The 15,908-nt window shown below is 39.0% G+C and overlaps 1 protein-coding gene across 7 annotated transcripts in view; it reads right to left on the minus strand.

The window, feature by feature from the left end:
* The window catches only part of FMN1 (formin 1), a gene marked incomplete at its 5' end in the record, with an annotated part of 415,504 nt that overhangs the window by 256,257 nt on the left and 143,339 nt on the right, over window positions 1–15,908 (minus strand). For 5 of the 7 annotated variants that reach the window (XM_082620131.1, XM_082620130.1, XM_082620129.1 and 2 more), the window contains one exon: window positions 6,919–6,980. In XM_082620131.1, coding sequence (XP_082476257.1) covers window positions 6,919–6,980 — 62 coding nt within the window. Of the gene's footprint in view, window positions 1–6,918; window positions 6,981–7,113; window positions 7,271–7,508; window positions 7,595–15,908 lie in introns of those variants that run through there. The other 2 variants (XM_082620135.1, XM_082620134.1) reach the window with 2 other exon arrangements.

Below are 15,908 nucleotides of genomic sequence, written 5' to 3' on the forward strand. Positions count from 1 at the left end.
CAATATTCTTATATTATCCAATCTCCTCAAAAGCCAGATGTGAGGCATGCACTGTTTTTTTTGCAACTTTCAAAATGGAGGAAGTCAAGAGCCAAAGAAGTCCTACCCATATGCCTCACGCTTTTCTCCTGTCAGAAAGAAGAACTGGCCCTCCTAAAGAAGCTGCATTTACCATTCTGAGAGCTGCATCCCCTCACTGACTCAGGCATCCTAATCAGCACTGGGACACTCGAGGGCAGAGTGTCACTGAACACCCGAACAGTGTCCCACGGAAGCAAGCAGAGCTGAGAAGAGACACCCGGGTTAGAAAGGGGAACCTCTGGAAGAAGCTAAAAGGAAAACAGGGGAGGGGGGTGTAAACAACAGGGCTTTGGAGACTCTGAGTTACATAACCCTGAGGCTGAAAGGACACTGTGGTGGACAAATTGAAATTTTTTAAAAAGTATGCTTGGGCCAATAATAAAAATTCAAAGGTACTATTAGTATATGGCCTGGTCCGTCCCTTATTTTATAAATTAGGAAACTGAGTCCAAAAAACTGCCTGAAGTTCACATTGTTCTTTGTCCCCAAAGTAAGACCTCAGTCCAGACCTTCTGTTTCTAGATCCAACATTCTTTCCATTAATGTTGCATTGATTAATAGAAAGAGCATTGGCTTCAAAGTCAGACAGATCTAGGTGGATTCAAATTCAGGTTCCCCCACTTACTAATCTAGGACTTCTGACAATTCATGGTCTCTGGGAGCCTCAGGTTTTGTCATCTATAAAATGGGGACAAATCTATTACTTTGCTTATATTTCTACATTTACTCTTTATGATACAAACACCAAATGCATATAGCACAGGGAGATCAGCTCGGTGCTTTGTGACCGCGTGGAGGGGTGGGATAGGGAGGGTGGGAGGGAGGGAGACGCAAGAGGGAAGAGATATGGGAACATATGTATATGTATAACTGATTCACTTTGTCATAAAGCAGAAACTAACACACCATTGTAAAGCAATTATACTCCAATAAAGATGTTAAAAAAAAAAAAAAGAAAGAAAAAGAAAACCACAATAACGTCCCTAAAAGTGGAACTAGTTTGGGTCACATTTTTTACCATGATGCAATGAAACAAAGATTTAATAAGAATGAGTAAGTGAAATAAAACAAATGACTTGAAAATTAAAAAAAAAACAAACCACCAAATGCATAGTACAAAGGTCGGCACACAGTGAGGATTTGATTACATTTAGGTGCTAATGTTTCTGAATCATAGGTTGTTAGATATTTCAAAGAAATATCTATGTATCATCTATGTGCCAAGCACTTTGCTGGGTTCTTTCAAAGACAGAAAAATAAAAAAACTGCTCCCCCCAGGTGCCTACAATCAGATTAATAAGCAGGGCCTTGATAGCATGAAAAGGTGATGAGACCACTCAAAGGATTTCACTTGAACTCAGAATGTGCCTTGTACATTGAGATAAGATGATACGAATCAACATAGAGCAGTTCAGAAACATCAGTTACTTGGAGGAAAAAAAGAATTATGTGAGAAACAAGCTATACATTCCTCCATCCCACATCCCCCTCCATTCTTCTCTATTCATGGTAAAGCTCTAACAGGGGAACAAGATATTTTTCAAATTTATTTGACCATGAAATACTTTTGTCAAGGAGCATTTCAGAGGCTCACCATTGATTAGAATGAGCTTTGGGAAAGCACGGCTTAGACCCCCTGATATAGAGCACAGACGCCGAAGAACAGCTGTAAGATCATGGAAAAGTCACCCTCAAAGAATAAGTCAAAGTCCCAGGGAAGTCCTCAACCAAAAGAGCCTGAGGACCACTCTAAACTCAAGCTGCCTAATTACAAGGAGACCTGTGCAGGGCAAAAGGAATGAGAAATACTATTTACTGAGCATGTGTTGGTAACCGGGTATATGTCATATTGAACAATCCTAGAAGGGAGGCATCATCAAATTATCATAATTTAAAAAAATTTTTTTAATTGAGCTATAGTTGATATACTATATTTTATAAGTTACAGATGTACAACGCAGTGATTCACAATTTTTAAAGGTTATACTCCCTTTATAGTTATTGTAAAATATTGGTTATATTCCCTGTGCGGTACTATATACCCTTGTAGCTTATTTATTTATTTATATTTTTTTAGTATATAAAATTGAATTATTTATATAGATTATATTGCTTTATTGAGTTTTTTTTTAAATTATAAAACGAGTACATATGCATGTTGAAAATTCAAGGAATTCAGAACTGCCTAATTAACAAAGAAAAAAATCCTAACCTGGCAACCACTGTAAACATTATGGGAAATAAAATTTTCAAATCACTATTTATGAGCCCACACTGGCACACACACACAATTTTTATGATAGGAATCATACCGCTAATAGACAACTTGATTTTTTTTACTCAATAATGTTTAATCTATCTTAAATATCAGTACTACATTCTACAGTGTAGTGAGCATCTGTTGTTTTTTTTTTAAACATCTTTATTGGAGTATAATTGCTTTACAACGGTGTGTTAATTTCTGCTTTATAACAAAGTGAATCAGCTATACATATACATATATCCCCATATCTCCTCCCTCTTGCGTCTCCCCCCCACCCTCCCTATCCCATCCCTCTAGGTGGTCACAAAGCACTGAGCTGATCTCCCTGTGCTATGTGGCTGCTTCCCACTACCTTATTTATTTTATACATAATAGTTTGTACCTCTTAATCCCTTACCCCTATCTTGCCCCTTCCTCTCTGCCCTTTCCCCACTAGTAACCACTAGTTTGTTCTCTATATCTGTGAGTCTATTTTGTTAGATTCACTAGCTTGTCTTATTTTTTTAGGTTCCACATATAAATGATATCATACAGTAATTGTCTTTCTCTGTCTGACTTATTTCACTTAGGATAACACCCTCTAAGTCCATCCATGTTGTTGCAAATGGCCAAATTTCATTCTTTTCTATGGCTGAGTAGTATTCCACTGTATGTATATGTGCGTGTGTGTGTGTGTGTGTGTATATATATATATCACATCATCTTTATCCATTCATCTGTTGATGGGACAGTTAGGTTGCTTCCATATCTTGGTAACTGTAAACAATGCTGCTATGTACAGTGGGGGGGTGCATGTATTTTTGAATTAGTGTTTTCGTTTTTTTCAGATATACACCCAGGAGCGGAACTGCTGGGTCATATGGCAGTTCTGGTTTTAGTTTTTTGAGAAACCTCCATACTGTTTTCCACAGTGGCTGCACCAATTTACATTCCCACCAACAGTGTAGGAGGGTTCCATTTTCTCCACATCCTTGCCAACATCTGTTATTTGTGCATTAATATGATTATTATTGCAAATGCTGAAACTGAGAGAAGTTCCAGAGACGTTGATTAATTTTCTAATGTCACAGTGCAAGGAGTTGAACTGAATCCTGACTCGAAAACCTGAGTTCTTTCATACTCTCATCACGCATAAAATAGTATCACACCTGGTTCTCTGACTATGATAAGACAAAGATCAACCATGTAGAGAAAGATTTTCCACAAGAGCTGTGATAGTGACTGTCAAACCTTGCTCCTGGACAATCCTGAAGGAAAAACTCTTCATTTATGCCGTGGTAGAATTAGTTTTATCACGTGCCTTAAAAGGACAGGTGTGAACTATGTTTCTACCCAATGGCCATGAACTTGTTATGCAATGGCTACCACAAGCAAAAATTTCTCAAATAAGTATCTGTAAATGTAAGGTGCCACTTTTTCAAAAATAAAATCAGTAACGCAGAATTACTCAAAACTGAAAACTGAACTAGATGATACTGGATATCATGAAGTGATCATATACTCTCTAAGGCAGAGTTTGCTAAGTAAAGGGCATATTGAGGAAAATTTAAGAATTTTGCTGGTTATAATCATAAATGACATGAAATAGTCAAGCCATGGAAAATGTCTGACCTGCCACCACTCTCCTGCTGGAGCTTTCAGTAGAAAAGTCAGCCAAGTGCTTGGAGTTGAAGGTATATATAAATTGATGGAATTTGGAAATGGATTCATTCAAGTCATCAATAATTTCTTGCTTTTGAACTACAGGGAGACTATGTATCTAAGTTGCTACACGTTTTGAAAAGCTGGTCCCAGGACCAAGCCCTTTCTAGAGCGCAGCCTTCCACAAATGTGGGCTACAGAGCATGCATGAGATTAAAACTCCAGACTCCCCACTTACAAGCCTTGGGACTCTGGGCTGAAAGTTTCAACTTCCAATCAAATCACTTAAAGTGATAAGGATTCTATTTTCCAGATAGGGGAATTGAACAATTAAATGACTTCCCTACAAATCTATGGTCTAAAACAGAATAGCAAACTGAGTTTAGGTTCTCTGTTGAACCATGCTGTTTCTTTAAAGTCTATGAAAACAGTCTCAAAAGACTAAATGTCATACATATCAAATCTTGTATATGGTGATAGAATGGATCACTTTTCTTGTATCCTTTAAGCATGGAATCTTACTTATTCTAGAAAGGCATTTTGAAGAAGTCCTGAAACACGTCTGACTTCTCCGTGACCTGTTAAGTGGAGAAAGAAAATCTAACAGGCAATGAAGGCTGCAAGTGGAAATCCATATAAAGAAATGAGTAAGGAAACAGCTGCTCATCAATTATCTTTAACCAGTCCTGTGACAGGAGATGTGACTTTGTTACTTTGTGGAATAAAACAGGTGGAGATGCTATTATTCAGCAAGTACCCCAAGAGAACAGCCGGGCTGGGTTGTTGTTTTACAAATTTGTGTCTGTTCTGACTGGTTGGTGTTGCTACCCACCTAGTTATTTTCTACATCTCCCAGAGAACAGAGGTTCATGACAGCATAACGGAGCCAGGCAGGGAAAACGACCCACAATGGGACAGTGGCAAACCAGAGAACACGTGTCCTCGTTGAAGTGACATCTGCCCCTTAACCCAAGCAGGTTAAAGCCATACAGGAAAATAAGCCCAACACTGCCAGCTTTTCCCATTTTTTTTTTAGAAGCGGCTAGAAATCTCTCCATATTGAAACTATTCCTAATTGAATCTTTAAAATTCTCTGTTTGCCAACAAGACACTTCTCTAGGTCAGATGAAGAATAAGAGTTGCCAGCTTCCTATCGAGAGCTGTCAGACTGCTGGACTAGTTTCCAACTACAGTTCAGCGTACAGATGGGGTACACTGCCCCATCTGTATGCTGATGGCAATAGCGTGCCATTTCCACAGGGTTTCAGCAACTTGGTATAAGTCATCAATATGGGACTTTTTTTTTTTTTTTAGTTTACTAACAGCATTACAGGAACATAATTATTTCAGAGATACTTAAAACTGAAGGTATAATTAGGAACATTTTTTAACGTTTACTACTATCAATCATATCTTGGTCTAACCTTTATTTTAAGTGGAGATCATGATCCCAATACTTCTTCCCCCTTCCATTTACTCTTCTCTTCCCCTTCTCCAACCTTCTCCTAGTTTGAGATGTGAGATCATGGGACTTTTGTGGAGATGAAAAGACATGAAATAACACACAGAACATGCCTAGAAAAATGCCCAGCAAAAAGGAAGAGCCCGGAGATTTTAAGTACCTGGGGTTCCTGTGAATATTATTTAGCTGTCAAAGTCCTCCCAGGGCTGGTCTACAACTTGAGGAAGGTACTGTTAACTCTTATAGCTGAGCTGTTAAAAAAACTTCTCACAGAATCACTTCTGTACCACCCTCTTTAGCAATCTGCCTCTTAAATAAATCCCTACTTCAGCTTCTCTGAGACAGCTGAGAATCTTTTGCACACCAGAACAAAGGAAAAAAGCAAGGTCTCTGTAGAACGTTTGGCAACAAAGGAGATAAGGGCCTCCCCCTCTCTTTGTCCCCTAGGAGTCAGAGGTACTTTTCCACTTTTTTGTTTCTTTGTGAAATGGACTCATTCTCTCCTCCAAACTCCTCAAACCAAGCTGGAGAGGGGTGGCCTGTATTCATACCCCATATGACTTATTTAATGATCTTTTTGCTACCTGCAGTGACTTCACATACAATCCAGTACACCATCACAGTTATTTTAAAAAGGATATTATCACTTAATGGAAAGAAGAATATTTGATCCACACACTCACTGACTTAGCATGTAATGAGTTAAGCACTATACAACTACCAGGTTTGATTTGAATTTCGCTAATATTCTCTCCTGAGATATGGGGTCAACCTCAGCCATCAGTAAACTAGAATCCGAACCTGATTCAATATTTAGTTATGTGAAATTAAGACTCTGAAACTTCCTGTTACAGGCACAGCAAGCAAATACCAAACATAGGGAATGATAATGAGTGGGACAAAGGAAATGATCCCTCAGACTTTCTGGGATTCACAAAGGAGATCAAGTCAGCAACTTCCAAGCATTCCCTGGGGATATGGAATGGCTGGCCCAGCACAACTCTTCCTCCTACTAGGGCCACTTCCTTAAGTGCTTTAATCTGCTTGACATCACATTGCAGACATATGCTAAGCGACAGACAGATACGAACACATGGCTGGGAGGATGCCCAACAAACTAATTCGCATTGTGCACAGGAAACAATTTTTCAAAGCCTTCTTATAAACAGTAAAAGTCTAAATACTCTTATCTTCTTGCCTGCTTTCCAAATAAAACCATCATTTTCTCCAATCAAATCCTTTTCCCAAATGCATTTGTGGTATTTTTTTTTTTTTAAATAGGAATTGAATTCTATTAAAAATGGAGTTCAAGGCTTTCATCCCCAGGATAAACTCAAGGCCCAGTGGCAGGTGCAAGGTGCAGATGCTGTCTAGGTAAATATGTCAACAAAAGCAGAGTATTTACTTCAGCACATGAGAAAACCGAGTATCAGTCTCAAATAACCAGTTCAGTAGAATCAAAGAGATATACCTGCAGGTTTTCAATTTCTTCTTTGTGCTCCCTCTTCAAGTGTAAAATAGCAGCTTGGTATTCTGTAAGATCACAAAAGAAGCCAATTACAAAGAAGCATAAAATTATGCACAAAATTCAAGCGAATATTTCCAAGATTCCAGAGGCCCTCTTACAAGTCAACTGAGTAAATAAATACCATAGTTTGACATTAACCTGATAAGAGATGATGAAAACGGGGGCAAAACAGAGCAAGAAGCTCAGAATAGAAGGGAGATTTACTCCGATTTAGCAAATCCTGAATTATGAGACGTCCCAAATTAAGCAGATCGGATAGGGTTAAGAAAAAAAAAGGTATAATAAGTGTTCCAAATAAAGACAGGGCCCCGTGTTTGTCTTTAAGGAGGAGTTAAAGCCCCCACAAAGAACAAATACAGTCATGTTAAGAGCAGACACAGAGGAAATAAAAGAAAACTTCTCTACGTGAGATTACAGAACTCTATTTTTAACTGTTTCCAAAAAAAAAAAAAAAAAAAGAAAGAAATCTCCATTTGAATAAGCAAGCACCCAGGGCTGATTTTAATCTTTAGATCACTTCAGAAAGTCAAGACCATTTGTCACGTGGATGAGAGACTCTAGGGTGAGTTGAGGTTGAAAGGAGGACAAAAATAAATTTCTGGTCCAATTTTCGTCTGAGTCTAATAATGTTTATTCCAACAATAAGTCCTAAGTGTACACAGGAACTTCTGCCAACCACTAAAACTACCATCCCGCTGGCAAAGCATGAAGCACCCGGGACGACTTTATTTCCAGCAGGACAACTAAGAATGTGGGGTCGGTCACAGCACTATACAGGCTGCAGAGAACCACAAATCAAAATGCTAGAAGAAAAACTTGCTGTGGGATAAGTCGCCTTTTTTTTTTTTTTTTTTAACACAAATGTGTTTGGGGCTGTGATTATGAGTAAGAAAGAAGTCATTTAGATGTCATTTAAAAATGTATGAAAAGGCATGCTATTTCTTCAGATGGATTCCAGGAATTCAGGCATGAAAGTTTAGCTTTCAATTCAAAAGCCGATGACACACTACTATATATAAAATAGATAACTAATAAGAACCTACTGCATAGCACAGAGAACTTGTCTCAATACTCTGTAATGGCCTATATGGGAAAAGAATCTAAAAAAGCGTGGATATATGTATATGTATAACTGATTCACTTTGCTGTACAGCAGAAACACAACCCTGTAAATCAACTATATTCCAATAAATTTTTTTTTAAAAAGTGGATGAGGAAAATCTCTGGGAAAGCTGTGAGAGAGAGAGGAGTGTTGCTGTTGATAACTATGACTAACCACACCACTACTCTGATAGGAAATGTGTTCCACTGAACTATGACCCCTCAGCAAGTTCTGTGGGCTCTACATCCAAACCCTACCTTCAATCAAACCACTTCTCACCAACCCCACAACCACCACTATGGTCCAAACCACCACCATCTTTTCCCTGGACCACCGCGGTAATATGCTTTCATTCCCACCACCACCATTAACTCATTCTCCTCACCAAAGCCTGAATGATCTATTAAAGGCATGAATTGGACCATGTCTCATTCCTGGCTTTCCACTTGGAGTAAAATCAAAACTCCCTGTGGCAGTCCATAAGGCCTTTCATGACCTTACACCTGCATACCTTCTACATGCCACCCTCCCCTCTCATTACATGCCAGGCTCATTGGCTTTCTTGCTATTCCTTGTTTTCTACCTCAAAATCTTTACTAATATTGGGGACAATAATGATGGACTGTATTTACTGAGCACTTACTATATATCAGGGCTTATCTAAGTATTTCATATATATTAACTCATTTTGTCCCCACAATAACCCTATGATGTAAGTACATTATCCCCATTACAGATGAAGAAACTGATGCATGGAGAAGCAGCTTATCCAAAGAAGCTGAATAAGCTGCAGAGCTAAAATCATGCATAATTCAATGGGTGAATGTATAAATAAACTGTGGTATATCCATAGAATGCAATACTCCTCAGCAATAATAAGGAATGAACTATTGATACATCAACAAAGATGAATATCAAAGGCATTATGCAGAGTGAAGGAGGTCAGTCTCAGAAGGTTAACTATTGTTTAATTTCATTTATATAACATTCTGGAAAAGGCAAAACCATAGGGATGAAGAACAGATCAGAGAAGCAGTGGCCAGAAGTTAGAGATGGGGGGAAGGTTTGACTACAAAGGGGCAGCATACAAAGGAATTTTGAAGGTGATGTAACTATTCTCCGTCCTGATTATGGTGGTGGTTACATGAATCTATACATTGGGTTAAAACTCGGAATCAGAATTTTCATACCAAAAAGAAAACAGTTAACTCTATAGTATGTTAATTTTAAAATATTCCAAGTATTTAACTTTTCAATGTTTTCCCTAAGAGATTCAGCATAACACAAGAATACCTGTTACTACCACTTCTATTCATTGTTTTCCTAAGGGCACTAGCAGATGCAGTAGGACAAGAAAAAAAAGAGAAACACATGTGCATACACACATATTTTTATATATAATAAAGGAAAAAATAAAGCCATTATTCACTATGACTGTGTATTTAGAAAATTCCAAAAGATTCTGCAGATAAAATGTTAGAATTAATATGTGAGTTTAGTAGAGCTGCTGGATATTAAATCAGTATACAACAATCCTGATACTAGCAACAGTTTAACAAAGAACACTTGACACAGTACCTCTAAAAGCATAAAGTACTTAGAACTTTACCAAAAATATGTAAGACTTCATATGAGAAAACAGAAACACTATATTGAAATATATTACCAAGAAAGACACAGAAAGTGAGCAAGCCATGTTTTTGATAACTCAATATTGTAAAGATGTTTATTTTTTCCAAATTGATCTACAGATCCAATGCAATCCCATTCAACATTTCTAAGGGTTTTTGTTTTGTTCAAACTTAAGGAGCTCATTCTAAAATGCTTATTGAAGCACAAACGTGCAAAAAGCCAGTAAGGGCCAAGAAACTCCAAGTAAATATCAAAGTAAGACAACTTGCCTTACCATCTAAAAAGAATTACCTTTCCATATCACAACCTAATTAAGGTGGTGTGGTACTAAAAGAGGAATAAGAGACAGACAAATAGACTAGAGAGCCCAGAAATATAACATAAATTTATGGTCACTAGATATGACAGAAGCAGCACAAAAGATCTTTCTTTAGAGTAAGAGTAGTCTTTTCAATAACTATTGGCTGGAAAAAGTGGATATTCACATGAAAACTGGATCCCAACTTTATACCATGTAATGAGCTAACTGTAAAACATGGAACTGTAAGTATTTTATAAGATAACATAGCATAATATGTTTATAGCTTCAGGGCAGGAAGGAATTTAGGATTCAAAAAAGCATCACATATAAAGGAAAAAAAACTAATAAACGACTATATTAAAATTAAGAACGTCTTTCCATCAAAATATGCCATAAAGAGAGAGAAAAGACAAGCCACGGAGTGGGAGAATATACTTGGAACAAATAAAGATCTAGTATAAATATATGTAAATAGCTCCTAAAAAACTATGGAAAATGAAAAATAGACAAAAATGTCAATAGACACTCTAAAAAGAGGACATACAAGTAACAGATGAATTGAATGGTGCTCATTCTCAATAGTAATCAGGAATCAAGCTGGACAAAACTGACTGCTGGTGAAGATGTGGAACAATGGAAACTCTCATACCCTTGTGGCAGGAGTGCAAAGTGGTACAATCACTATGGAAAATGTTTGACATTTTCTAATAAAATTGAAGATATTCATACCTCCTTACCCAACAATCCTAGTCCTAGGTACACAAATGAAAAAACTATACAAGGAAAGCAAATACTATTAACAAAAGTCAGGATAATGGTGGCATCCAGGAGAGGAGGAGTTGAGTTGGGCTATGATGGAACAAGCGTGTTCACTGAGAAACTATCCTTTAACCTCTAGGCCTTCTGTACCATTTTCTTTATGTATACCTAAGATAAAAAGATAAGGAAAAAAGGTCACCCTGGTTATAATAATTTTCTCATATATCATATAAAGAATATCATATAGGCATAAGAGAGTCTCTAGATGGATCAAATAAGAATAAAACAATTTAGTAAGTGTGCGTCTTGTAAACATATTGAGTTCTAACCTATATGATGATCAATATTTAAACCTTAATCAATTCCAAGTCTCTACAAAGTAAACAAAGGAAGCTTAGCTAAACCAACCTTCCTGCAAAACTGATGCCCCTCGGGAATAACGTCTACAGCCTAAACAGAAATCACATAGAATATATTTGGAAATGATTCATTTTGTGTAAATTGTACCTGTAAGCGTGTGACAGATACAGTTATGACTAATCAACAGACTGATGAAGATCACTGCAAAGCTAACACCCAGGAAATCCTGATTCATCTCCTCCTCAAACAAGTATTTGTGCCAACAGTCCCAGTGTGACCGGTGGCAAGAAAACACACCTCCATTCTTGACAAGGATGACAAAATACAATCTCTGGGCAGCACGCAGGAGGAGGAAGTTAACACCCTCACTAGTGGAATGCTCACTTTGAGGGTTCATAAGAGAATGGTAAGAGAATATAAAGGTTACAGAATAACGAATCATAGTTGGTTGGTAGTTTTCAGTTGTGTCTTGTTCGTGGCCGTCCCCTCCTCCCTCCACATTTTTTGGGTTTGCAAATGCCTTGGAGTGGACCAAGGCAAATCCTCCCTGTCTCTTGGGGGTGAAGATGGGGAGGCAGAGGTCTCCACTCAACACGAAGGATGTTTTTGTTTCTTAAAAAGAGAACTTGGGAATTCCCTTGCAGTCCAGTGGTTAGGACTCCGTGCTGCCACGGTAGGGGCCACGGGTTCAATCCCTGGTCAGGGAACTAAGATACCGCATATCATGTTGCATGGCCAAAAAAAAGAGAGAGAGAGAGAACTCAACCCTGAAATTCAGTAGTTTGGGGATTCTATGAATGTGTGAAAAGGAGGAATAGAGATTTGGACTATCAGGGCTTGAAAAAGGCAGACTTCTTTGAAGCCTCATTAGCCCCAATGGAAACTAACAAATGGATTCAGATAATCTAGCCCACAAAAAAGAAGTCTGAAGAATGTCTTTTAAGAAAATACTATATAATATGGAAAGACAGAAAAAGGAAAAGGGATCCTGACTGACAGGATTCAACATTTTGGAGGAAAATAAGTAAGAACTTCCCTCCACAAACATATAGTTTTTTCTAGTCAGGTACTTGATCTAATTGGTAGTGACCCTTTTTATTGTACAAACCTTTGTTTTTGATCAGCTCACAACAACAAAATGTCCTTTCTGCCAGATACCATTACAGGGTTGTGTTCTCCACCTCACCAAGGGCAAAGTTAAAGATGATCTGTCTAACGTGGGGGCATGTGGGAACCACTGCTGCAGTTTATCACTGACTGAATGAGCTTCTCTTAATTACATAAGAGTATAGATAACGTTACTGAGTGCTGTTTCTCAGGAACTGTTGTAAGCACTTTACAGAGGTTAACTCATGCCATTTTCACATCACACAAGGTGGATCTTATATCAAGGCCCATTTTACAGACGGGGAGACTGAGGTGCACAGGTTGAACAACTTCCCCCCCAAACCACATACGAGTCAGTATCAATGATGTCATTCAAGCCCAAAGAACCTGTGCTCTTGCCTCCACAGAGTTTCTGCTTGCTTGTTTCGTTTATTTGTGAGTTACTGCTGTTCTTATGGTTGGGTAAGCATCATCAGGTATAAACAAAACTCAAAATGCCTAAGAACTTTAAAGGTTGTTGGCTTTATCCAATTAGTAGAATCACTTGTAAACTGGGAAATTTTTCCCTAACTCTTTAAAAGGGGCATGGGGTATGTTTAATCACAGGGAGGTTTGATAAGTCTGAGGTCAACATGAACAGTGTGAGTCATGATGGATGGTTCCAGCAAGTTATGTGACTATGATTTGTCCATCTTCTCCATGGAGACTTCCAGGCCTGTAGTCACCAGTTTGTGGTTAAATCTGGTTTTCATTTATACTCTCTCTTTACACACACATCCTATATATCCCAGTCCCTCCCTACCATACACACATGACACTGGCAAGACTAGATTATGCACACAGCTGGGGAATTAGAGAATTTCTGATTTCCCCCCAAAATGAAAACCGCAGCTCTATTCCTGCCCACGGACTCTAACGTGTGCACTGTGTGTGTCTCACATCAGCTTCACCCACTGCCTTATATTGTTCAGAAACACGTTCAAGTACGTACCTTCAGTTTTAAAGGACGCTTCCTCTGAATTATATTTGGAGACTACTCAGTGTTTCCAAAGTTTTGCATGCACACTAATGAGGTCATTTTTTTTTTTTTTGGTAATAGACAGCTGGACTTTAACAGCTGAATATTTATTTTATGTGCATTAGAAAAAAGTCAAACTAGCACATAAAACTCAAGCTATCATGAGTATTACTGCTATAAGACAGTGTTGATAAGACACTGTTATAAGATAGAGCTTAGTCCCTGGACTAGCAGCATCAGCATCACCTGGAACTTCTTAGAGACGCTAATTCTTAGGCCTACCCCAGATCTACTCATTAAGAAACTTGGAAGATGCTTTAACGAGCCCTCCAGGTGATGAGGCACGCTAAAGTTTGAGAATCACTGCTTTAAGATAAGGTTAATTTTATTTAAGTAAAAACAAAGCAAAAAAATCAATTGGTTTAAAGAAGAAATTAAAAAGTAATAAAAGTAGTGTAAGTATATGCCCCAAATTAAGGAGCTGGTGAGACAGGCTGAGACGTGGGACCCTTTGCTGCAGTGCTTGTACCTGGACAAACGTCTCCTCAAGCAACAGAATACAAAGAAACTATAAGTGACTAAAAATAACTGCATACATGCACAGTTGGGGCAAATTATGAACAAGATAGCAAAAGACCAAAAAGCCAGTGGCCACTTCTAAGGAGTCGGGAGCAAAAGCAGGGTATTGCGCATGCACCCTGCACACAGCACCACCAAGGGGGTGGGTAGACCACCAGGGCCACTCCTCCAGCCTGACCCACCAATCCACCCCTACTCTCACCCCACAAGCTCATCCTCCCTCAGGGAGCAAGGGAATCTGTTACTTGTTTTCCCTCCCTCATGCTGCAGCAGAAGTCCCAGTAAAGCCTTGCCTGAGTTTCTCATCTGGCCTCTGATCAATTTCTATTGATAAAGGAGGCCAAGACCCCTGGTCACTAACACTGGTACATAATAAACGACATTTCGGAAAACATGCCAGTTACTGACAGATGAATAAACAGGCAAACAAACTCATCCATGAATGAATGCAGGAACTTCCTCCAACCATCTCTAACGTTAACGAAAACGGCGCTGGTCATGGAAGGCAAAGTCATCACAGACCACTTGCTCCAATATCTAAGAATAAAGTCAAATGTGAGCTCTCATATTTAATAAGCAAAGTAGGCGGCCTGGTCTGGGTGCACAGTAGCTTCTCCACATCAGTTTCCTCACTGGATGCCCATCAACAACACACTTCACAGTAACTGTACCATCTGGAAAAGGGATGGCTGTCTTGGTACCCATCAGAAACAGCAGAAACCAAGAGAACAAAGTGGGGTGAAATCAAAGTCAGCAGCTGCCAGCCAGTCCGCACAACAATACAATGTCAATACAGCACCTGCTATCAGCGGGCCTTCAACAATCACACACGTGCTGGGAAACGTTTAATGAGGAGTCTAACTTCATTTTCTGATCTTTGCTGACAGCTTCTTAAGCTTCACCTCTACCTTTTCCCCTGTGCCCCACATCTGGGCAATCTGATTAGAAAGCCTTTGACACTAGCAAGAAATTCGAACACACAAGCCACTGCCCGCAAGCAGAATCCTCAGCCCAGCCCTAACCGTCTCCGCCCCGTGAACACCATAAAACCCCACGCCACTCTCCTACCCTTCCTCTCTCAAGGCATCTTCCAGCTAGCTTGAGAGGCCTGCCCTGCTCTCCTCTGAAGTCTCATTATGCTAGAGATAAACCTTCCGTGTGTGTGTGTGTGTGTGTGTGAGAGTGTGAGAGAGAGAGAGAGAGAGAGAGAGAGAGAGAGAGAGAGAGAGAGAGAGAGAGAGAGAGAGAGAGTGTGTGAGAGAGGGAGGATAGTCAATTTTGGCATCTGAATCAAATTTTGGGCAGAAGGTCCATCCTGCCTCTTCCAAAAGGATGAGGCCATGTAGAAGTTACGTAAATCAATGGATCTACGTACTACGTTGTTCTATATACGTATAGAAGGGAGATGACTAGTTCCCATATCAGAAAAATACAAGATTTGACACTAGAAGGGAGAAATCCCATGAACTTAGGAATTATCATATTTCAATATCTCTCCTTGTTCAAGAACATTTAGGATGTTTTCAGGCAGAAATATAAAAATGCCAATATTAAAAGATGGGAGAAAATCCCAATTCTTCAAGGCCACCAGTTTGCTTGGTAGCTCTTTCATCCATGTGTTTAGTATCTCTATAAGCCCGGCACTGAACTAAGCACTGGGTATGAGAAAGTAAATGGCACACACTTCTAGCCTTAAAAAGCTTCTCAAGGCGTACATCTTTGAAATGTCTAAGAAGCTTCTGGCACTTATAACTTCGGTATTCGTGCATTGAGACTTTATTTTCTTAAACGACTTCATCTGAGTTCATTCAATTATTTTATATGTAGGTGTGGAAAATTAGGGCACCATTCGCAAATATGCATCCACTTCCACCTCCCCTTTCTGCTTGGGATGTAATAGAATACTTCCTATGGCTTTTGGCTTTGGCAAGCAGAATATGAAATGACACAATGTAAGGAGCATTTACATTTGCTTGCACACAGTCTGGCTTGCTTCCTGCACTCCTGCTATTTCACAAGAGAAGCACTCCTGCTATTTCACAAGAGAAGGACATACCCTAGGCAGCTACTACTGA

This window comes from Mesoplodon mirus (assembly GCF_964341445.2).
Source record: "Mesoplodon mirus genome assembly, chromosome: 4".
NCBI lineage: Eukaryota > Metazoa > Chordata > Mammalia > Artiodactyla > Ziphiidae > Mesoplodon > Mesoplodon mirus.